The sequence below is a fragment of the Ambystoma mexicanum genome, chromosome 7q (assembly GCF_040938575.1).
Source record: "Ambystoma mexicanum isolate Mex_15411 chromosome 7q, UKY_AmexF1_1, whole genome shotgun sequence".
NCBI lineage: Eukaryota > Metazoa > Chordata > Amphibia > Caudata > Ambystomatidae > Ambystoma > Ambystoma mexicanum.
The window spans coordinates 881,323,905-881,348,390 of NC_090941.1; the positions used below are offsets into that span (position 1 = coordinate 881,323,905).

General features: G+C 43.4%; 1 protein-coding gene across 1 annotated transcript in view; it reads right to left on the reverse strand.

Annotated features, from left to right (window-relative positions):
- The window catches only part of NAALAD2 (N-acetylated alpha-linked acidic dipeptidase 2), a 1,042,620-nt gene that overhangs the window by 656,622 nt on the left and 361,512 nt on the right, over positions 1 to 24,486 (reverse strand). The window contains exon 3 of the mRNA XM_069639397.1: positions 12,618 to 12,735. Within this exon, the coding sequence (XP_069495498.1) occupies positions 12,618 to 12,735 (118 nt within the window). The remainder of the gene's footprint in view (positions 1 to 12,617; positions 12,736 to 24,486) is intronic.

Consider the following 24,486-nt stretch of genomic DNA (forward strand, 5'->3'; position numbering starts at 1 on the left):
GATGAAATGTACAGCTTTCAATTCTAAATGTGTAAAGTTTTATATATAAACTAAACCACATTGAAACGAAAATATACATTTGTTTTTATATTGATGCGATTTCTGCTTTCTATGTGTTGGGGTGCGATTGTGAGTATAAGGCAATAGCTGAAGTAAGTATGGTCTTTGATAGTAGACAAGGCTACTAAGATGAATCCATAGAATTAGACTCTTTCCCCAAGCAGGAGCCACCACTTTTGGAAAAGTGATGAGCCCGCTAAATGTAAAACACCCTATGGGACAGGGCAAGCAAGATCCCACTGGGGTGACTCCCCGCACCCTTAGGGGACAGGAAATGCTCAGAAAGGGATATACATTATCCTCCATTATCTCAAGAGTTAAACTGTCTGGTAACTCGAAACTTCCTGTACAAATGTCAGTATTCACAGTTCTTGTTGGAAACGTGTAAACTATGAGTAGCCCCACCCCCTTGCACCTGGAGGGATGAAGAGTCAATCAGATCTGAAGGAGGAGAAGAGAAGCCTGCAGAGCTGCAGAACCCTAGACCTCTTTGTGGGAGGTGTGGCTGGAAAGTGAGGCGGAACCACCCTCGGCTCTACCCATGGAATGTTCACAGGCTCTGCCTGGCCAAGAACCAGAAATGCCTAGTACAGAAAGTGCTAAGAAGTGGAAACTGCCTTAGAAGCAGATGACCAATGTGACAAAGAGTGGGCAGGAAGAGAGCAAGCACTGCACAACACTGGAGAAGCCGAAGTGACAGTGCTACATTGGCCAACCTTCCCGATGCCCGAGGAGCACTGCCAGGAGATCAAAGATATGCAGTGGCTCCGGTGAACTGGGTGGAGGGCAGCAGGGTGAGAGGAACCTGCTGATTCATCTTCCCCAGTAACACTGTCTTTTCTGCTCCATAGTAGCTGCTTCCACTTAATAGCCCATATCTGGCATACACGCAATTTGTGATATGCCTTCCTGATGTTAAAGTCGACATGTAAAATAAAGACTTTGTAGGTTCAGTTGAGAAAAACTCTGGAAGCAAGCCCCATATCAGCAGCACAGTCAGAGCATGCATAGGTGGGAGCCAGCGTGCCCAGGCATATGGTCTGAAAGGCTGCAGTTTGCCCACAGGCCTTATAAGTATATCATGTTTGTGGCATAGTTACGTGTGTGTTTGAGGTTTTGTGGCAGGCCCAAAATGTATGTATGGGGCCTAACTTTAAAATCTAGGATCTGGACCACCATTACTGTTTGAAAAGTCTCATGGCTGGGGCAAGGAAATCATAGCATAGCAAGTCCCCATGTGTTGCCTGATCATATGTGAGAAAGGGCATAGCATTGCAATGATCCAAGGAGGAATGCCAAGGTAACTGTCTTCATGAAAGCAACGCAAAGCTAGAAACCCAAGAATCAATCAGATGTTCAATAGCGCACACACTGCTTCCACTGAAGCCAAGTAAGACTAGTTTAGTTGCTAGTTTTATTTATTGAACTTTGGCAAATTTTAGGGTGTTCAATATAAAGTGCATCATTTACGGTTGAGGGTCACAAAACTATCCAAAAGTAACACCCCAAAAAGCATTAACTGCTACAAGCCACTCCCCATGAGAAATGCCTACCCCCAACTAGCACCCTACACTGACACAAACCAAACCCATTGCCATTCTAAATTCTAGAGTGTGCATTCACCCGACGGTCTCCTGATGTTCAAGCTAATCAAGGAATGGAGAACAGGTAAGGAGATTCATTTAGTGGGGTACAAGGTAATTTTCCACATTATGCTTCAAAGGCCAGGATGTTCGCGGCACAAAGTCAGTCAACAGGAAGTGCGTTCCATGTCGGAGGAGCAAGTACAGAACAAAACTGGGTGCTATGAACGGGAGTGGTAGTGGGAGTGGTACTCCCATCTGAGAAAGCGAAGAGGTTGATATTATTGCAATGTTACAGTGAATGAATTGGGAGTGTGGGGTCGGGGTGGTGTGGAGAGGGGTGGCAAACATTTTGGTTGCCCAATGGGCCACGCACCAGACCTTGGATTGAATACAGTGCTCCATGGGAAGCTAGTAGAGTTGGAAAAGCAGCAGGGATGCATGGCCATACTTGTGTGTACCAGAATGCAGCCAGGCCACTGAATTCTGAACCTGTGTGTAAGCATTTTGACCAGATGAAATGGTGGCCGTCATCACCAAGTCACAGTTAGTAAGTATAATACCCTCAGAATGTCCGAGTTCAAGTGAAAGTAACACCTGCTAACACCCATTAACATTTAGTATGAGGATGAGAGCATGGTCAATTTCAACACCACAGTTTTTGATCAAACGTACACAAGAGCGTAGAGTACCATGCAGTATCGCACAGGGGGCTCGGTTGCCATCCGACAGAGCATCAGTTGTGTCTTATGTTTAGCCCATAGTTGCCTATTCACCTGCTAACGGCCCCCAGATAACTTCAAATGATGGAGGCCAATAACACACTCACCATCCAGAAAGAAAATGATTTGAATGTTGTAAATATGGGAACAAACCAGAGGCTGAACAAAGCTGGAGACCAGCGACTGGCTGAGTGTAGATCATAAATAGGACAGGGTACAGAGATGGGCCCTGGAGCACCTTGTATAGGTATGTGGTAAAAAATGAAGGGGTAATTATGACCACCTTTGACATGTCAGTTGGGTATGTAACCATGAGAACAAAATCCATAGTTATGAGCGCATCTCACAAAGGTAAAGTGTAGACAAATTCACATTATTGGTTATTCAACCTTTTGTAATAACATATTTAATATATGATTCTTAGTGACATGGAAAATCTGATGCGTTAGTAAAAAAGTGATATATCCTGACAAATGTGTCAAATATGCCAACTCTATAGCCATAAGTTTCGCCCGTTGGGCTTTTTCAAGGCCAATTGAATGAATTACATTGTTTGTTAGTTGTAAACATGAATATAATTGTTCAAAACTCTTCCCTTTAAGCTAATTGGATAGCAGCCTGGTACTGGGTGTACAGTCTCACGTTGTTGTACCTCTAAAGGCTCTGTTTTCTTCAGAAATATTCATAGTATCAGTCTATTTAATGACCTTATTGGTCCAAAATGATGCCCATATTTCGAATGGTTGCTTTCTCAAAATATCTGTGATCCACATGAGTCTAGTTTGGCACTGTCTCCATATTGGTTGCAAATAATGTTTTGCTCTCGATATCCAGGGTTAAGTTCCCCAACAAATCTTCCTGCTCTCCCATGGGAATGTAACCATGTTAAGAATAGTGCACAACAGCATTCAACCTATGCAGAATCAAAGGTTAAAAAACAGTATTGAAAATGGCTGATGGGTCAGACAGAAATAGGACCAAGACCCCAACAGTATCTGCCAACGTGAACAGATTACCCAGGAACAGAATTCAAATGGATTTAGTTCCTCGGGCAGGGGGGTGGAATCTATTCTGTTTAGGGCCAAAATAAACTGTTTCATTTGTCTGGGGATTGTCCACTCTAATCAGAAAATAAAGGAGTGCGATTAGTCAAAGATGAGGAGAGTTCTTCAGGAGTGGGACAGTGCCAGCTACAAACTGAGAAAGAAATAAGCCAGGATTATTCATTATGTAGAGGTGTTCATCAAATAGTGGAAATCTGCAAACCTGAAACAAGTAAACAATCTGTACTTCAGAAAAAGGTATAGAAAGATGAATCTGCAGAAAAGCCTTGACAGTAAAGGATGCACAGGAAAAGGGCAATGAAATGAATACACTTTGAACACAATCATGGATAGACCCATGCATGCCAAATATTGTCTCCTAGATAACTCAACACATCTGCTCACATGTCGCCAAAGTGGGTCAGTATTTATTCTTGGAGCCCTCACTAATACAGTTATTAGAATGGCACATCTATGCCCATATTTTTATTATTTGTCAGTATTTCCTAAGTGCATCATAACCAAAAATACTGGTGTGCTGTACAAAAATAAACCAAGAATGCAAAAATAAAAAAACAATATTGTATCGAACACAAGAGAACTCAAGTATGAAAAAATGAATGACAAGCTTTCTGTGACGAATCTGAGGATACCATCGCTTCTTCCCTAGGTGGAGACCTTCCCCATGGGACCAGGGGAGTGTGCGTACACAGTACAATAGTCCCCCTGGGGGTGGTGTACAGAGGGAGTATCACATGGGAAGGGAAGCCCCCTATAAGATTGGGGCGACTGTTCTCAGCGAACACAGTATTCCCCTGCCTTGATATATACAATGCCTTCTCAAATGTCAAATCCTCCTCCCCCCGTAGGTAGAGCAAATGTACTCTGTTGCAAGGTCAGTCACTTTAATATACTTGACAAAGCTAAAATACAAGAGAATACTAAGTTTCTTACCTCTGACCTGAAAAGGAGGTACTGTGAAGAAGATGATCATGGGGAGTCTGAGGGTTAATCGGAAGAAGAAGAAGAAAGAGTGGTCTAGTTTTTCCCCCCAATATGCCATTTGGCAGAACGAATACAGCTGGATGGTGCAGGAGTTTAAGAGGAACTCTGCTATGAGGTACAGTGCGAGTGATCCGAGGAGAAGGAATTGCGGGACTCCTGCACTGGGCAGGGAAAGAGAAGACAAAGGGGAAGAAGCTGCAAAGTGAGAAGGAGAAACTGAACGCCGTCCAAGTTGGAGGGACTGTTTTGGTTGCTGCCAATACGTACCTAGGGAACCACAGGCTCTGGTGTACTGCTTAAAGGCAGGATGCACAACCGGGCAGAGAGACTCCTGTGGAACCGCTGCGACCCTGCCATTCACAAGAGAGTTGCTGCAGCCTCGAAGAGAAATGCAGAGCCTGGGGAAACACTGATACCAATCAAGAGAAGGTTAATAGGTATGTAGAGTTGTCAGGAGGTGTTGAAAGTGCAGGGGTCTAGAGAGTGTATATAGACCTTGGAGAAAGAGGCTCTGAGAACCTGAGGGGACACTGCAAGTCTGGGACCCACAAGGAAAGGAGAGTATAAGAGGCATGGGAACCCACAAAAATCCCAAGAGAGGAGAATCGTATGTTCGGTAGGAGTGTGAACCAAACAAATATAACCTGCACCCATAAAACAAGCCAAGAGCAACCAAGACAAAAACATCAGGTGTTTGGCAGAAGAGTGAACCAAACATATATCATCACGAATTGCGAGTCTGGGACCTGCACCCATATGAAACCCAATCACTTAATAGCGGGTTTCAGACCCTCTATTCTTACCTTTTATTAAGGAAGACCATCCACAAGATGATACTATCTTGGCAAGGAAGTGAACCAAGCTATATTGCGGGTCTAATGGATTCTCACCCATGTGAGAGACTGAAAGGGTCAAGGACCCTGGGATTGGGAAAACTGAATCTTACATTTAAACTGTATAGAGTTGACAAAACAAAGGAGTGTGAAGCTAAACAAAATATCCTTGTGGATTGTCCACTGACATTTGTCTAAGAAGATAAAAGAAGCTCAAGAGCCCAAAAGGTGGGAAACTGAGAAGAACTCTAGGGGATAGAAGCACAACTGTAGCCTGGGAATCTTACGTCTTTGAACATTGTTTGTTTTCTTAACTTTTTATTACCAGATAGACTGGGAACTTTTATGTTGATTGAAAACACAAACAACACGTGTTACTTTAAGAAGAAACTATCCTTGCACAGTTACTTTAGTTTATTAGTGTTAGGGACAGAAGTATGTTTTTGGACACAACAGTGACCGACTCTTTTCAGACTTCCTGGCAATTTCACAAGTTTCCTTTGAGGTAAGGAAACCCCTTTTAGCTTTAGGGATAGAGAGGCATTTTTCCAACCTTTAATTATTTAATTAAAAGTGAATATCCAGAAACATGCCACCATTGTGTCCGAGCCTTACTTCTGCAACCTGACATTCTCTAAAATTTAGTAAAGATGGATAAAATAAAATGTTCACTGGCAAAGCATTCCAGACATGTGGCGCGTGACACGAAATGCCCGATTTGCAAATGTCCAATGTTTAAGTTTGTGTATCTCTAGCCTTTTTACACTTCGAATTCTAGTGATTCTCAAACCTCCAGAGAACCATTCTTTGCCAGGTGAAATGGCTTAGCTTTTAAAATCGCCTCAAATGCTAGGCAGCAAAGCTTAAATTGGATCTGAAAACAAAAGAAGATATTGAAATTGAAGTAACATATGCACAATATGGTCATATTCATCTTTTAGCACCAACATAGCAGCTGTATGCAACACAGATTTCCGTGGTGCTGCTGTAGAGCAAAGCATATACTAGTAAACATCACCCTTATCGCAGAAAAAACCAAAGATTGAATCACTGATTTAAAATAAAAAGACAGTTAGAAAGGTTTGTGTGTCTCAATGATAAAAAGTTAAAAGTAGAATATTTTGTTGATGCCGTGGTGGAAATTTAATGAAGAATCAAGAAAATATCCTAAGAAGCAGAACAGATCAAACCAACAAAGGCCCCATTTCCCAAAGATAAAAAAATAACCCCATACGGTTTTGGTACCAGAGGAGAAGACCGTAGAAGGAAATCCATTCAGTATTGAAGGATTTAGCTTTAAGGAATGCAAAGCCATCCGGTATAGTATGGCACTCAGAGTAGTGCAGCCCGATTCAGCACCTTAAGATATAATTGAATGCCGTTAGCTACAGTTGGAAATTGCCATGTCCCCACCTTCGCCCTTATACCCCTTCTGTTTCCCTCCTCAGTCCCTTCCTCACCCTTCACTCTTCCCTCACAGTTTAATTGCTCTACTTTCTGTTTTGTTAGTTTGATTCATAATTGTAAATTGCTTCTACTGTTATATTATATGCATCCAATTGTTAAAATGTAAAGCGTTTTGGATTAAAGCGCTATATAAACACAATAAATACAAATACAACCAGATCTTCCAATGGATTCATGTAGATATTAAACGGCATGGGCAACATGATTGGCTCCCTTAGGCAGACCATATGCATTCAGAATGGGGGACCACGTGGAAGTCCCCACTAGTGAAAAGCAAGTGCTCCAACAGGAAATAGGATAACCAATTCAGTACACAACCCCTCCCACCATGTGGGTAGGCAAGATTGAGTGCCCTATGATACACCATTTCAAAAGCCTCAGAGATCCAGGATCACAAGCAAACAAGGATTTGTTGGATATTTTATCTCCAGGCCTCTACAATCTCATGCGCCGTTTTATGTGTTTCTCCGATTCCTAGCGTAGTGATTGGCTCACTGCAAAATGTATCCTTTTTATTCACGGCACTGACTAAGGACATCACTGGACTTCGTATTGTGCAGGGCACTCTGATTCGATCCTATGTTTGCAGCTTTACACACCGTACAAAATAAACATGCAACACAAACAAAACAAGTCCATCTATGAGCAGTGTTTGTTATTTTAGAAAACAGTTTATAGATGGTTTGCAAATCAGAACAAAAGCACACATAAATAAACACAATATGCAATCATTGTAATGTTGAAAGCAATACAAAAGAAAGACACATACTCCCACTTAGCTGCACTTGCTGGTTTCACAATCGGTTAGAAATGATGCAATGCATCTAGGGCCATAGCAATTTCAAAAACATTTTCTTTGTTTCTTTCACCACAAGTGAAAGGCTCTCCTTCACAAGCTGCCAGGCAGGGCTCTAATTTTCTTACTTGGCAGAACCCACAAGTTTGTTTTAATATCAACCTTGTGTTGTTACAACGTTGGGTGCGCAGTAACTCTTCTTTTTGCTTTCAGCTAGCTTTGCATAAGACCACACATTTGTACTTCGATTAACGAAGAACTAAGGGGCTTTCCTGAGGCCCAATTTGACTTTTTGATAATCAGTACATGTTTATCTACAGTGTGTAAAAACACTTTTGTCACTTTTAGTTTACCAACTCATCGATGTGATTTTGTCAGCACGGTAGAGCGCAGAGCATCTCTCTCCCCACTGAAGTCAGGGCCTAGCCGAGAAATGCCCAACCCCTCCTCGACACTGTAGTCTTTCAGTACACCTGCAGTCACCTCCGGAGGCCTCGGATCCCAGCACCCTTTCTCTCCGATTGTTTTTCTCCACGCTCTCTAGGCAGGCAAAAAGCCCCTCCTTTTTCTCTCTCAACCTTTTTAAATCCTCTTTCTGCCAACCCATTTCTCCTATATCTTTCTACAGTAAGTATATGATCTTCCAGCCGCTGGCAGTGATGTCACCCCATCAATCATACACCTCCTCTGTCATGGCTAAGCCTTCTGGAAACTTCCGGAAGTCCCTATTCTTGGCCTGGAATCGACAAGTAACATTTTCATTCTGGCTTCCTTGCGCTAGCTGCTTTGGGTAGAATGATTCTTTAAACTCCTTGCACTCACGTCCTGATCGCAAAAGCAGTTTTTAATTCCTGCCTCTTATTTCTAAACAGCATTGCAGAGTCTGTGCCTGCAGCCTACATCTACAAACCCCCAGTTTGCACCTTAAGTTTGCACCCTAAGGTTGCACCCTTTCTAATCACTAATTATATTAGTGGGTTAGAGGTTAATGATTAGTATGTTAGGGGGTTAGTGTTAATCCATGTACTAAATCTACACTATGACTATGCTATGTAAAGCTTTGTAACCAATTCAAGCTATCCTTTCTTTGGGTTGTATACATTCTCATCATTGTCTCACATCACTGCTAAGGTATATGCCCATGCTGAAGTACACACCAGCGCTAATTGCACACTGACATCTTTTTTTTCTACAGGAGTCCGATTTGTTGATGAAATTCTTGGCCTAGTTAAAATTCGCACCACTTGTATCTCTTGATAAAGGAGAATACCAAAAGAATGCACTTATTTTCTAATAACCTTACGACCCTGTCAGGGAGCAATCTGATCGGCTATGCTTTCAAAAATAGAAAGAAACCACTTGACCAACTTGTTTGGAACCAGAGGAGGAGAAAACCTCAGATCGAGAACTGAACTCAACAAATTAATTATTAGTTATTAATATAATTAATATCAATTATTGTAATCACTATCTTCAGTAAAAACGTTAAATTAATAACTTTGACCTCTTTATATTAGAGAGGAGGAGGACTGGATTACACAGCAAGTGACAAAGGTAAAAATTAATTAACACATAAACATACCAACTACCTTGCTTCGGGTCTTGACATTAAATCAGGTTACAGATAAATGGATTATGAGCAGACTTGAAATACGCTGCTACAAAAAGGAATAGGACCAGAAAACAAGCCTTTTCGGCCTACGCTCTTAGACTATGGAACCTCCTACCCATCAGCATTAAACTTGTCCCCAGATTCGGCACCACCTGGCTCGCTAGATGCAGTCTGCCCCACTCCTCCCTGCCACTTTGTACAGCTGTACCCCTCTCTGTGCCCCTCTGTATCCTATCCCCCGCTGTACATCCTTTCAGTTACCTCTGAAAAGCGCTCTGTTGTGTATCTGTATTGTTTTATACCTCTGTAAAGTGCTCCATTCCTTCTCGAAGCTAGATCTGCACTTAATAAATACCATAATAATCATCTAAAATATTACTGTGTGAATGTGTAGTGCAAGGGTGCAGAGGGAGGAGACTGATGCAGGTGGTATGGTTGTTGGCATAGCCCTTTATTAAACCAGAAATAAAGAGAATACCTACCTACCCCTAACTCCAAGAGGGGTTTCCCTACCTCACCAAAAATACTAAGGTTTCAGTCAGGATGTCCATGCAAATCAAGAGTCCATCCTGTGTCAAAACACTACTTCTGTACTGTAAACTTATAACTCAACTAATGAAGTAATGATCTTCTTGATCCAAAGTAATGGCTCCTTTCTTCTGGACAACGGATCACATCTCCAATTCGTAGGTGGGATCTTTACCCGAGGTAATGGCAGCCTTCCCCTAGCCCAAGGCAAAAAACAATGCCCAGATTGTAATGCAGTGCAGTTTTCAGTTCAATCAACATTTCTTGATGCCCACAGTTGTTTCTTCACTACTGGGTTCCTCAGGTACCTTGCTCTCAGTGGTTTTACAATGTCAGGGGAATGGTTTCCTTACCCTGACCTTCCTTGGCTTTATTCAGACACTCTCTTGCCTTTTACTTTCACAGTTCACCACACCAGACGAGAAGGTCTCCCTTCCCCAGCCCCTTTCTCAGGATTGACAGATCCAAATGCCAGGGGCAATGAATCCATTGCCCTGGCCTCTTTCTATGATTTTGTACATTTCTCCCGAACATAGACTTTATTCCCAGTCTTGTGGGTGTGGGTCCCAGAACTGTAGGATTCTCTGCTGCTAGTGTGGCAGACCTGGCTCAATAACCTGCCAGGTACAATCTTCCTTCTTGTGGGCGTGGGTCCCAGACCAGAGTGTCATTGCTTTCATCCCTTATTAGCCCCATCAAGCATCCCAGCAACCCTGGTACCTGTCTGCGGCTTGATGATGCGCTCCATTTGGTCTTGGCTGATCTGTGTTCCCCTTTGGGATTCTCACAGCTGCCCTTGCCTTTTAGGATAGTGAGGTGGATATGCAGCGTTTGGTGGCCAACAGCATGCACATCTTCACCTGCCCATGCGGTTCCTGAGTTTCTACCATCGGGACCTCTGCTGTTCTGCTTGGCCAGATGGTCCTTCCACACTGGACCATTCAAGGACACCTCTGCCGGCCCGGTAATCTTGTCTGCAAAGTCTTTCAATTCAACGGCATCTCGAGCATTACCTACGCTCGTGGTTCCTCTCAGGTGGGCTGCTCTCACCTTCCTGTTTTCCCTCTTCTGTTTTCGATGTGACTTGACCAACAAGAATTCGGGAACCACTAGAATGTTCACTAGTGTTTCCAAGAGTGCTATTCATGCCTCTGCATTGCCTCCTCGTCTCGGTACCTGTCCTATATTCCTCCCTTGGTTAGACTAGACTCTTCCTCATCTCAGTATTTGTACTATACTTCTCAGTTAGGTTGTCTAGATTCTTCCTCGTTCCAGTACCTATGATTTTGGTTACATGACACATGTACCTGGGATGACAAGGCAAGGGTGGGGTAGGTGAGGGGGGGATAGGAGTGGTGAATAGCACATTCTCCCTGGATAGTCGTCCCTGCTCCCAGGGACGGGGGGGTCCCACAGAGTACCAACCCCAGGTGGACTATCGGGTAGACTCCCTCGTCTCATGGGAAGGGGCTCCATCCCTGGGGAGAAGTGCCGACATCTAAGAATTCAGGTAAATATATGTATATACTGTGTTAAACACAAAGAAGTAAAAACAGTCTTAATATTCAAGAAAATGTTTATGTGGATTCAAATGAACATTAAAAATCACCCAATAATACATTTTCAGCATGTAGAACATTTCAAAAACAGCCTATAAAGCATCAGCTTTCAAAATATAAAAACAAGTGTGGATACAAAGAATGAGCAGGGGCGATAGCGATGCTCAATGATAATTCATATGCTGCAGTTATGCATGAAATACATTTGAAACATTTCACTGTCCCAAGTTTACCAATCCTTTCAGCTCCTAGTAGACACTATTTATGGGAAACCAATAGGTCTAGTACGGGGACAGAGGAATCCTCTAGACACCTTTCTGTGATACAGAAGATGTCCATTTCTGAATCAATAAGACTAATATAAAAGTTGTATTTGTTATAGCTGAACGACATTTAATCAAGGAAAAAGACAGACGTGAATTGTGGAGTGTCCTCAAAAGAAACTTTATGAATTTTGCGCAAAAACAGTAAGAAGCCTTGCCCCGATTTACCAGATTAGGTTTTGTTGCGACAGATCTTATATGCAGAGTTACAATATGAATAATTGACATTGAAATAACACATTTTCAAACCAAAAAGAAACCAAACAGATAGCAATAGTCCAGTAAAAAAAAGAAAACTTCAGTTCCAGTGCCAATACCAACCCCAATTAACAAGCTCAACAATAACCACAATTGCAATAGTCCTCCCACAGCGAACTTCTTTCAACAAAGCTGTAAAATTGTGGAAAATGGCACCCACACTTAAGATTTCCCCACTGGTCATCGATATGTCACCGACAAGGACAACAGTGCTCCCACCAAGTGGACCCTTTTAACAAGACACAAGGTTGAGAGGGAGCAATGCATGTACCCAGGGAAATATTTCTGTCTGGTCAGAGACCAGCAAAACAGTACTGCTACAAACAATGGCCAACAACAAAACCAAGAACCATATCGGCTAGACATGGAATAACTTCTCCAGTTGCCAACCAAGTCCAGGAGGGTAACTAAATCTAATCTTTGCGGATATGAATTTCCACAGCTATGCTATTCCCTCTCCTCCCAGTGCCCCACTTGTGAGTTTAGCAGATCCCCATGTTACCAAGATCGGGTTAATTTCACTTTTGCCCTTATATGAGAGGTTTCCCCAAACAAAGTTATCTTCTCACCCAATCAAGTACTGTTTACCATAGGATCACCTAGTGAAATTATGACAATACTACATAGAGCACAAAGTGTTGGGGGTTCATTATTCATAAGATCGCTGATCCCCACCACCGCTGAGTTCCGGTACCCTGCTCAATCATGGACAATGGAAATTAAAACAGGTGTTCTCTAATCACTAAGGGAATATCTTCGATTGCTTTCTTGTTAAGAAACATTCCTGAAGCAACATATTTAAGATGAGACACACCAGCAAAGACTTACCTAAGGAAATTTCTGATGTTTTCAGCCTTCATTTCTAATACAAGTTTCTTTCTTGCATCGCTCAGATTTTCTGATGGGGTCACATCTCTGTTGGATTTATTGGATTTTGCCAGTGAACCTGCAAAGGTAGGTCAATTTAGAGATTAGAGGGGGTTTATAACGTGCCAACGCAGGGCTGTTTTTAAGAATCGTGTAAGGGATCTTTATCCAAAACAATGTTGTTGTATGTGGTTTCCAATCATTTGAACAATAAATCTATACAATGGTGTGTAGGTTCAGGAACTGCTCAACTTCCCTCACTTATCATCAATGACCCATTTTACACAGGGCTATTTTGCATGGTATTGAAACAACACATATTTGAGCCTGGGAGGTTTTTGCCATGATCATAATTTAACTTGCACAACTACAACATAACTGCAATATGGCCAATGTATTTTGCATTGTTTTAAGTTTTGTGATTTGACATAACAAAGAAAAGGGAACCATTTCTCATGTTTATTTGCATGCCAAACACTCCTATTTCTAGATGTAGAAAGATGAGAGAGAGAAAGAATGCTCAGGCACAAGGGTCAAACAGGAAGGTACAATCGTTAACATATAGTAGACATTCTTGCCACAATGATCAGTTGGGTACCATATAGATAAATACAATTTGACCAAACAGGTTCACAGCTAGCATGCTCGCCATCAACTTCATAGGTCACTTTCTTAAGGCTTGCAACATTAAGCAGAACCACCATCTAGTCAGCATTTTAGCCTAGTTCTGGAAAGCTGCATGCTTTGCACAAGGGACCGACTGAAAAATCCAAAGTTTACAACCTTCCTATAACACCAGAGTTGTAGATGGTGGTCCATATTACCGAAGGCTGGACCTAATGCAACCATTGTGCAAACAGTGCCTTCGTGCAAGAATTAATTCAAACCCCTTGTATTTGCTAGAAGGCAAAATATCAGTAATATGGCCTTTTGGGTTTTCTTAAACACCACATGTTGATTTAAGATTAAGAGTGCTTTTCAATCAGGAAGATGTTGCAGAGATGTGATGAGAACCTTGATGAGTATCGATTTGATACATGCTCAAACTATCAGGAATATGTACAATCAAGACTTTGCCCTTCAAATGGTGGGATTAAAATCTCAGCAAAACTGGGAAGCTTGTGGCCTTGGTACAATTCTGTAATGTTTTAGACTAACAACTGTGACCATTCATTGCCTTTCCTTTTTCACTTGATTTTAATCTCCATGTACTGTAACACTGACTTTCTTGAATTTCCCTTCTCCATTCTCTGAACCATTTCCTAGCCATAGACTTCATTTAGGAATTGCTGGTGGTGCCATCCGATATCCTGGTGACTCTCTTGCTATCCCCCCATTGCAATCCCTCATTGGGGGTTTGCAGGGGAAGCCATGGCCAGTGCAAAGAATAGGCAAATAGGTACTTGTTTAAAGGAGGCAGTTATTGGTGAAGATAATTAGGTAACTCAAGTGACATCTACTCTAATAAGAATCTTTTTTATGTGGTGCTTTTGGTATGGTTTCGGCTCTTCTCATTGGTGTCCTGTCAGCCAGTCCAGGAAAATGAATACATTATGTAAATGATAGGTACTTGAATCACCCCAAACTCCGCCTTCACTAGCCTCCTCACCTCCACACCTTTCACGACGTGAAACTAGGCCGGAAGTACAGACCAAGAATGTAGAGAGTAATACATGAACAAATGGACCATAATCGAAGCAGTGTGTGGCAGTGGTAATGGTTTCCATGGTGTATAGGATTGCATTCAATGTGGCTGTGCTTTTGGGGTTTGGCCTCAAAGTGGCTCTGCATTGTGCTGCCCAACATCCTGCGCTACTAGGATTCTCTCTCCCGTCCACAGATTTCTCATCTACTTTCCACCCCTCTTTTTCGGCTTGCCAACAGTGTGCTGTTGGAGACATACTCCCAGGTATGCCAGAGCGATGCTGGAAGTCCACGGACTTGGAGAGCCCAATTCCTGCCCCCAGTATTCACGGAGGACTCAGTCAACAGCAAGTTCAAACTGCGGTTTATTACAGACAAAACCAACAGGCATCGATACAAGAAATGAGAAAAATTCCAGCATGTCACACAGTAAATGGGGCGCAGGCTAGTTTTCTCCTAAAAACACGTCGCTACTCCGTCATTTGGGCCTTTCTCCAAAAACCTATCGCTATGTGGGATTGACCGTCAGGAGTATAATAACCTATATGGGTAAATATGCATGTTCTTCTACTGGCTCTCAAATGTCAGTTGGCTGGCCTGTCCCATCCCCAATGTACTAATGAATATATTGTTGCAGTGTAGTGGACTTAACATTGGTTCTTGCCCGTTGCTACCCATCCCTGGAGTACTAAACTTTGATTGGCTAGAGCCGATGTCCCCAGGCCTGGAACACGAAACGGTTCTCAGCTCGCTGTGCACCTTTTCAAGGTGATGCAAACGATTATGTGTCTGTATTGTAACTTGTGTACACCACCTTTGCTTATGAGACCATGTTCCGCTCGTCGTAACACTTCTTGCATACTTGTTGCAGCCTGCGTCTGGGTGCCTGGGATCGGGTCTTCCTTCCCACCACTGATCACTGTCCATTGTCTGCCTCAGCTGCATCACGTTTCTAGGGGCCACGAAATTGAGATATGCAGCTCTGAATTATGAGGATTTATTCCATTCCTCTGCTGCTGGTCACTTTGTTGTCTGGGAATTGGAACATCTTCTTATCTCTTGTCCTTGGCTGTGGTCTTTGTCTCACGCGTCTTGCTCCCTGTGCAGCCTGAATCGGCTCAGCTCGTCTCGTGCTCAATGATTTGAGGCCTGCTGTAGTTTTCCTAAACCTTATAATGCTGTTTCTACAATGTCTATGTTATATTACATTCCTTATGAGTTAGCTATGCGTGGTTTGATCAGGTTCCATATATACTCCTGTATGTCCACGCGACTATCGACTAAATATCAGCAAGCTCGCTCAGGATCTCTTTTTTCTTGCGGTTTCTGCATTACTGCGTTTGGCTAATGACAAAATAATAAAAACAATGACAGTATGTATATGTATCTGTCCTTCAACTATAGAACTGTACGCTCATGTTCTTCATGTTTTCGAGTGTGTGTTTGTGTCGCGCAGTGCGGACTGCACATGTGCTTCATGTCTAACGCTGCTATGTCGTGGTGTCCCTAATGAAGTCAGAAACATGGCTTCTTGGTGCCTATTCCACGCTGTCTATAGGAGGTGTCTCTGACCATAGCATTCAGTTCTTCATTCACGCATGGATAGATTTGTACCGCACTTGGTCTGTATGGCTGACCGAGAGGGTACCTCTCAGTGGATTTGTCGATTATTGGTGCATTTGGGATTTGTCTGAAATAGAATGGGTGGTTGTGGGATTTTGTGGCCTTCCATCTTGACATGAACTTGGTGGGGGGGGGGGTCCCTAGGATCCCGACTCCCTCTTCAGAGCACTAGTAGCTGGTTTGGTGAATAATCTAAACACAGACTAGTCATAGTGGCTGTGACAAAATTGACAAACTGAAGTAGTAGGTTGTGACAAACTGTAGTAGGCTGTAGTAACTGGTAAGTTCTAGTAAGGCTGTAGTAACTGTAGTAGGCTGTGATAAACTGAAGTAGTAGAAGGGAGAGCACCAGATTCAATGTGCTATGCCAGACCCAATACCACAATTCAGATCAGTGGGGTTTCAATCAAAGTTTAGAAAGATCTAAAGTGAATGGTGTACCTCCCTTGATTCTATATGGGTATGATGGTTAGATGGCTGGATACATCCTTCATGAATGTTCGCTCGCAGCAGAAGCCTCCAAACAATAGAGCCAAGTGGAGTGTTCAAGCAAGGCTCTATAAAAATATGCACTTCAATTAAACAGATACTTCTAAAAGAGTACTGTTGCATACCTTCCCACAGATAACTGCAGTGGCTAGATACAAATACGTTGTATATCCAAGGGAATATACTGCAGGAGGGAAAATTGAGGCAAAAAACGAAAAATAACTAACTACAGAAAGGTCTACTTTTCAAATGGTTGTAACCAGTCTCCAAGGCCCAAGGCTGGATGGGCGCGTAGGGCTCACTATATCTTAAAATGCTTTGGAATGGGCATCTGCCAACACAATCACACCCTTAGTCACTTTAACAGGCACAACAGGTTCAAACAACGCATCTTTCTGCTTTGCTCTGCAGGTGATGTGGGTGCATTTGTACAGGTATGCTGACATGGTGAGTTGAGTTGAAAAGGTTTGACTTGGAACCAGGTAGTGCTGGCAGATTACGAGGTAAAGCAGGGGCTCGGTGCACAGAAGTGGACAGGTATGTAAAGCATGCACACCTGAAAGATGGTTCAAAGAAGTGTTAAAAGGCTCAAAATGTCTTGAAAACAAATACTGAAATGCTGAGCAATCACAATTAAAGGGGTAATGTGCTTTGAATTTAGACATTCTGGGGAATAGTGCTGGAGTCATCTTCTGCAATTCCATTGCAAGGTTAACAAAGTTACCTATATGACACTGCCGTCCTCAGAAAAGTGTCTGTACTCATCACAGGGCCCTTAACTGCAGTCAGGTTTCAACGTTCTTTTATTTAGTGGTCACTCTTCCTTAAGGACTTTTGAAGGAAAGGGTTTTGCTCCCTTCTTTAATATTTATTCATCCTCACAAAAGTCAAAAAGCACAACACATCATTTTAATGGTGGGATCCTAGTCCATACATAGCAAAGTCATAGTAGGGTTTTGGTGTATATCCTACTAATTTCCAGAAATAAAGGGTAGGGTCAAGTAAAACCACAAAGAATCGCTTTCAAGGGGTCAGCAAGAAAATAAGTAAACATGAAGGAATAGATTAGGCCCAGGGCAACACTAATTTGGAGTGTGCACATATCAGTGGAACAGACCGGGGGGGGCAACAAACCTGGTAGCACCCATCATTATTCTATCACAACATACACGAACACAAGAGAGAAGACTGTTAAAGGGAGCAGATCCTTTGCAAATAGAGATAGAACTGATGAGATCCTTCAGAACTCTTAGATTCAAATATTAGTTCAATGTAGAAACTATGACAAAGAGGAGCATGTCAGTGGGCTAAAAGCCCTCTTGATGTGTATTCCTCCCTCAGCTACAACATGACCTGAAATTGCGACCTTTAAAAACAAAATCTTGAGGGAGATGTGCACCCTTTGTAACAAACACAATAAGGTCAGAGATCATCTGATGAAGGACGGAAGAGCAAGTCTAAAATCACTACAAAATGACCACACCATAGTAATAAAACTAGCAGACAAGGGTCAGGACATTGTAATCATGGACAGAGTACTGTATGAAAGAGAATGCCTTTGACTTCTTTGTAATGTGGAACTTTATATCAAAGTACAGGCAAACCTTACTAAAAGCCATCAAGAAGAAATTGGTTCCTTAATCAAATCAGCATTTCAATGAGCGGTTGATCAACGATGAGGAACAGTTTCTCAGAAAAATTCCATTGATTCCTGCCTTTTATATTCCACCAGAAGTACATAAGAATTCTGAGAAACACCCAAGCAGACTGATAGTGTCTGCCATAGGTTACATTTTCGAATCATTATCAACATCTGGATTTCTTTCTAAAACCCTTTGTCCTAAAAATGACATCTTATGTTAGATATACCTCAGATGTGATCTCACTATTGGAAAAAAATAGAAGAGGATGAATTGGTCACATTTGATGTACAATCCCTCTAGACAAACACTCCTCAATCAGCAAGCCTAGAAGTGATAGAGAGATACTGCAATAGTCACAGTGACGAAATCTCTAGGGTCCCCACTCATTTCATACTGGAATGCACATGAGTAGTCCTCACAGAAAATGTTTGCTTGTTTAAAGATCAACTCTATAAACAAGTAAAGGGCACCAGTATGGGAGCCACCTTTGCCCCTGATATAGCTAATCGCTGGGTGGAATATTTCAAGATGAAATACATCGTCAACCACAGTAACGCCTTTAGCCAGAAGATATTTGTTTGGCAGCGCTATATAGACTACGAGATTGGATTAGATTGGAAACCCATTGATCAGAACACCTTTTTACATTTCACAAGTTTTCATCGATGTGGTCTAAAAGTGAACGTGCCCTTTGGCCAAATTTTACACATACTTCGTACTGTATGGAAAGAACTGACTTCGATATGCATTCAGCGGACCTGCAATTGAGATTCGAGATGCAAGGATATCCCAAAAAGCTTGTGAAACGCTCAAGAAAGCAGGTATGACACATTCCCAGTGAGATGAGACTTGAAAAACATGGCAAACAAATAATCGAAAGAAAGAACGTGTCACAAAATACACCCCAATAAGCAATGCATTACAGAAGGCGATAAACACTGGCATAGTATGCAACAGCAGGCATTAGGTTACAGAAGCTATGCTTTGCATCAAATAGAGCCATGAATATAAAACAGGCGCTTGCACACACGTAACAGAAAAACAAAAATATTATTTATCTAACACACTGTGGAATCTTCCACCAGTGCAAAGTCACTTTAAATGTGGCAATTGCTCTGTGTGCTCTTTGTCTAACTCTCCAATTTTATCTAGAGCAGTTTCCGTGCTGCAAAAGCAGAAATATAGTCTATTGAATAAAATGTCCATGTCAAAAATTGTACATTGAAAAAATTAAGCAAGGGAAAGAGAAAAAGAGCGAGACAAAAATGGAAAAAGAGCGAAGGAAAAAGAGCGAGAGAAAGCATGAGAAAGCGTGCACAAAAGTGTGCAAAGGGAAAGCACGAGAAAGGTCGAGAGAAAGGGAAAGAGAAAGAGCGAGAGAAAGAGAAACAGCTAGAAAGAGAGAAAGAGAGAAAGAAAGAGAAAGAGATTATGGCAGTTAAACCATGAATTAGGTATTGGTTACAGCTACAAATTCATTATCGGACTTCTATCGAACTCGATCAGTGAGGTAGTTATAGCTGCCAATAGCCTGCCCCCTGGTGCCTGTAGGCTTTAAAATGAAATGGGACTACGGTCTCACTTGCACATTTAAAGTTGCATTTAACACATTTGAAAAGTGGCGGGTTCACCTTTCAGATTCTGGCAAGTCTATGGACTGGGCACAGCAGAACAGTACATGTGTATCCACTATAAGAATGGCAGCAATCATGCTACACACTAACAACCTAAAATCAATTACGGTATAACCACTGATGTCACTTTTTTTTTTTTAATCAAAGTATGTCGAAAGTGTGACTGTTTAGAAGAACACACTTTCCTACAGAGATTCCACTTTCACTTAACATCACAAAAATCAAAAAGGGTCAGGAGAACACACCCTTGTAGAAAGCTTTTTGTCAGGGGCCCTGGAATGTGTGTATCGGATTTTAAAGGGAACACCTAGCTGAGAAGCAACAGTGTTGTAGAGAGTGAGCTTTTGCAATTAGGGTGCAAGAAAAGCTGAGGAGTCAGGAGTGCAGAAGAGGATATCACATACCTGCCCAGGCCATCTGCAATGTACCCAAAACTCGCAAGTACTTGTGAAAAGGTGCTGCTGAAGATTTTTCATAAAAGTATTTTGAATAATGCTTCAGAAATGAATGAGTCAACCAATTAACAAGCATAACCTGTATTTGAAATGTTAAAGAATCGTGCAGCAAAAGCAGCTGGTAAAAAAACAAAAAAAAAGCATGTTAAGTGTGACTGAAATGAGAATCTAACACTACATCAAGGAAATGACTAGCTTCCCCGCACACACAAAAAACATAACAGCAAAACAGTGTCACTGGGAGGTCGCTAGCTTCAGCTTCTCACAGATACGAACAGGCACAGCTTAGGCAAGTGTAAGCTAAGCTTCATCCTTGCATAGCACTGCAGAGTGGGCACTGCAATTTCAGTGCAAATGAATCCTGCAGATAAGATTTTGAAGCAGGAGTATTTTTTATGGAGTAAAATGTCAATCCCAAAGGGGTGCATTTAGGGGGCAGGAGTACAAATGCATTTTAACTGTAAACAAATATTTTTGTAAACCATATGTATTGTAAATATTAATTCCCGTCTAGTTACACAGACCCAAACACATCTGTGAAGCTGTACGTGTGGAGGCAGAGGTGACACTCTTGGCTGGCCTTTGTTTGCTATGCTTTGTAGAGAGCATTTTTACTCCCAACAAAAAAGCATACCGCAAGTACTTGTGAAAGTGTAGCAGTGAAAGGGGCTGCTAATTTTTTGGGCCGCCAAAATGGCAGAGGAATACAACTTTCTAACGTAGTAGTTATCTGAATATGTAGGTGCAGCTTCAAGAAAGACAAAAGGGATGCGATAGATAGACAGCCTCTTCCGGTCTTCGGCCTGCCTTTACTGCGAGCTCACCTCATGTTTGTTGAAACAAATGCTCATCAAGCAGCAACTCCCAAAGGGGTGTGTAATGGGAGGGCCATGGATGGGCTCTGGTGGTCCACAGAAGGCAGGTCAAACGGATGGTAAAGAAAGGAAAGCACTTGGGATTAATGTGCCAAACTCTTTGGGTGTTAGTGTGACTAGTTCTCCACTGCATCAGTGTGAGGTCAATGGTCATAGGAACATGCTCAATTAATGGAATTCAATGGTGTTGCTATGAGATGTGTGGCTTCACCAGTGGTCGAAGTGAACAAAAAGAAGTAGTGGAACCATGTTCCCTGCTTGCCTGTACCCACTCCCCCCACAAACCCCATCACCATGCCCCCTCCAACATAAAATACAAATCCCCAAACACATGCACCTGCTGTTTAAGGAAACGTGCAGTGCGTTGCAGTGAAAGTACAAGTTTCAACTTCTTCCTACACTTATTTTAAAACGAAACCATTCCGGAACAGTTTCTTTTTAAAATAAAAGTATAGGGACGGTAAAACTTAATTAAAAAAAAGTAGGAGCACTGCTCGCAACCACTCACTTTGACCACTGGGCTACACTGGGCAAAACAAAATCACAGCACCTGCACACACAAGTCTGCACCTCAAGTGCATATTGTTGTGATGCGCCATGGTCATCCGGCACCCCTGTGAGCCCACCCAGCCAACAGAGTACACAGGACGCGATACTCTCTGTCCGGGCTCCACAGGTGCACTGGGGCTCACGTGGTCCGCCCACTTTATTCACCCACACAAAGCATAGTTACGTCACTCCGCCGTGTGTGTCTGATTTAAAAAAGGTACAGACACCACACTGCTCCATTTTCACAACAAACACAACAGTAGGTACAAACAGGTATAACATATTTAAATGTAATAACATTTCACTGCAAACATTTCACCCCTGCCCCATTGTTATATTCAACCAGGTGCCCGTTATCCCCCTCAGTCCGGTGGACAGGCTGTGCCAGTTCAGGGGTCCAATATATAGTCATGGAGGTCTGCATGTTTCCCCTGTCCCACTCTGTGGGTAGATCTCCTGCCCGCTTCCCGGCTCGGACTCTCCTCACCTGTATCCCCTCGACCCAGGGAAATTGGCCAGAGCCACTGCTCTAGTCGGGCACCTTGGGAAAGTCTATCTTCAGGGGCACCTAAGGCCTGGCATTCACTGTCACTTCCGCTCGGCTGGCTTCCGCCACCTTTCCTGTTCGACATGAGCATCGTCAATTGCTGATGGCTGCCGCACCCCTACATCAGGTATCAGGCCCCTCGGGGAACGCTGAAACATTGCCTCTGCTGGTGCCACCCCAGTTGACGTATGAGGGGTAGCTCTATACTCCATCAGTTATTGGTATAGTGCCAGCTGAAGGCACTGGACTTGTCCATGGGCAATTCTGAAGAGGGCCCTCGTAAACCGCTCTGCCTCGCCGTTCGCACGCGGCCACACGGGTGTGATCTTTCAATGACCTATTCCATATTCCTCCATCAGTTGGGCAAAACTGTGCCCTTGGAACTATTGTCCAAGCACAGAGTCTATGGCAGCCCATGAGTGGCAAAGATCCTCGAGAGCCACTGCAACCCTATCAAATGCTACCGATTCCACAAACTCCACTTTGTGGTATCGTGACCATTCGCCCATCACCACAAGGAAATGAACATCCTTGCCAGTGGACCCAAAGTCCACATGTGCGATTTCCCAGGGCTCTTGTCCCTTTGGGCATGGCTTCAATGATGTGATCCCGATGTGATGGGGAGGCTGCATGGCACCACACACAGGCCAGAAAGTCTTCCACTCGTTTCTTGAGGTCCAGGAATCACACCTTCTGCCACACTCTGGCTTTTGTCTTGACCATGTCCTGGTGTGCCAGCTTTATTAATTGCTGAATGTTGCTTGCTGGCACCACAATGCGGTCTCAGCGGAGAAGAAGCCCCCCGACTCCACGAACGTTAGTTCATCCCTCACTCTCTATAGATGTTCCAACGTTGTCCACGCTTCTTGGGTCCTTCTCCCAGGGGTTTCCATCACTGACCTCCACTCGCCCTTTTGAAGAGCCCCTTTGAACACCTAGAAGCACTCGTCCGCTACTGCTGCGGCCTCCAACTCCTGGAGGGGCAGGGAGTTTGGGATTGCCAATTCAACTAGCAACTGCACAGGCCGCCCGACACAAAGGCATAAAGGCAAAAATGGTGACATCCCCTCAGCACTGCCAGGTCTTCCCGCCCTAGCTGGGAATAACATTGCTCAGTCTCCGACAGGGCTCTGCTCACATAATCAATGGGCCTGACCTCCCATTGGCCATCCGTCTGGGTGAGGACCGCACCTAAACCGAACGGCCTGGCATCCACTACCACCTCAGATGGTAGAGTGGGTTTAAAGAAAGCCATGGCGAGTGCCCCTGCACGTCCTCTAATGCAGCCTGCTCTCACTGGCCCAACTGCCATGTAACATCCTTTCTGGTGAGGCGCTGCAGGGGCTCCGACCTGGAAGAAAATGTTTTGATAAACCAACCACAGTAGGTCACCATCCCTAAGAAGCTGCAGACCTCAGTCACATTCTCCGGTGGTTTCGCCTCCATAATGTCTTTTACTTTGCGAGGATCTGGTGACACCCCTCCTTCCTTAAATACGAACCCAAAGAATTCAATGTGGTCTTCAAGAATTCACATTTGTCCTTGTGCAGCGTCAGTCCCAGGTCCTGGAGTCGCTCTTGGCTCCTCACCAGGCATGCCATGTGTTGAACCTCTGTTTTATCGAACAGGATGTCATAGCTGATGTTCAGCACCCAGTCTAGATCTGCCAGGGCTCCTCGGATGATGTTCTGAAAGACTCCTACCTCTGAGGACACACCAAAACTCAGGTGCTTGTAGCTATACAACCCTCAATGTGCAGTGAAGGTTGTGATGCACATCGGAACAGGGTGCAGCACAACCTGGTGTTACTCGGCCCTCAAGTCCAGTTTCGAGAAGGACTTGGCACCTTGCAACTCCGCAATGATGTCAATTGTGGGTGTGAGGTGTCTTTCGCACTTGATCGCCTTGTTCAGTAGCCTCATGTCCACGCATATTCTGGCCAAATCAGGTTGCTTTGGCTTACAAGCAATGACTATGGGTGACACCCAAGGCGTGGGCCCATCAACCTTCTCTATCATGTCCAGAGATACCAAGCTGTCCAACTCTTTGTCTACAAGGTCTCACAGGTGGAACACAACTCTCGCAAGCCATCCAGTCAATTTCCTCGAATAGCTGATCATATTTCTGGAGAATCCCTCGTACATCCTCTACATAGACCCCCATAGGCTAAACTGACAATACCAAACGCCTCCGCCGCTGCACAGCTACAAACTCTCCAGCCAGTGGAATGGGCAGCTCACGGCCAAATATGAAGATGCACGGCTTCGGCTTGTGTAACGTGGGTGGCACAATAATGGCAGCATAGTGCACTCTAGCCATCACATTCACCGAAGCACCAGTGTCCACCAGCACCGGCACCATTGACTCATTT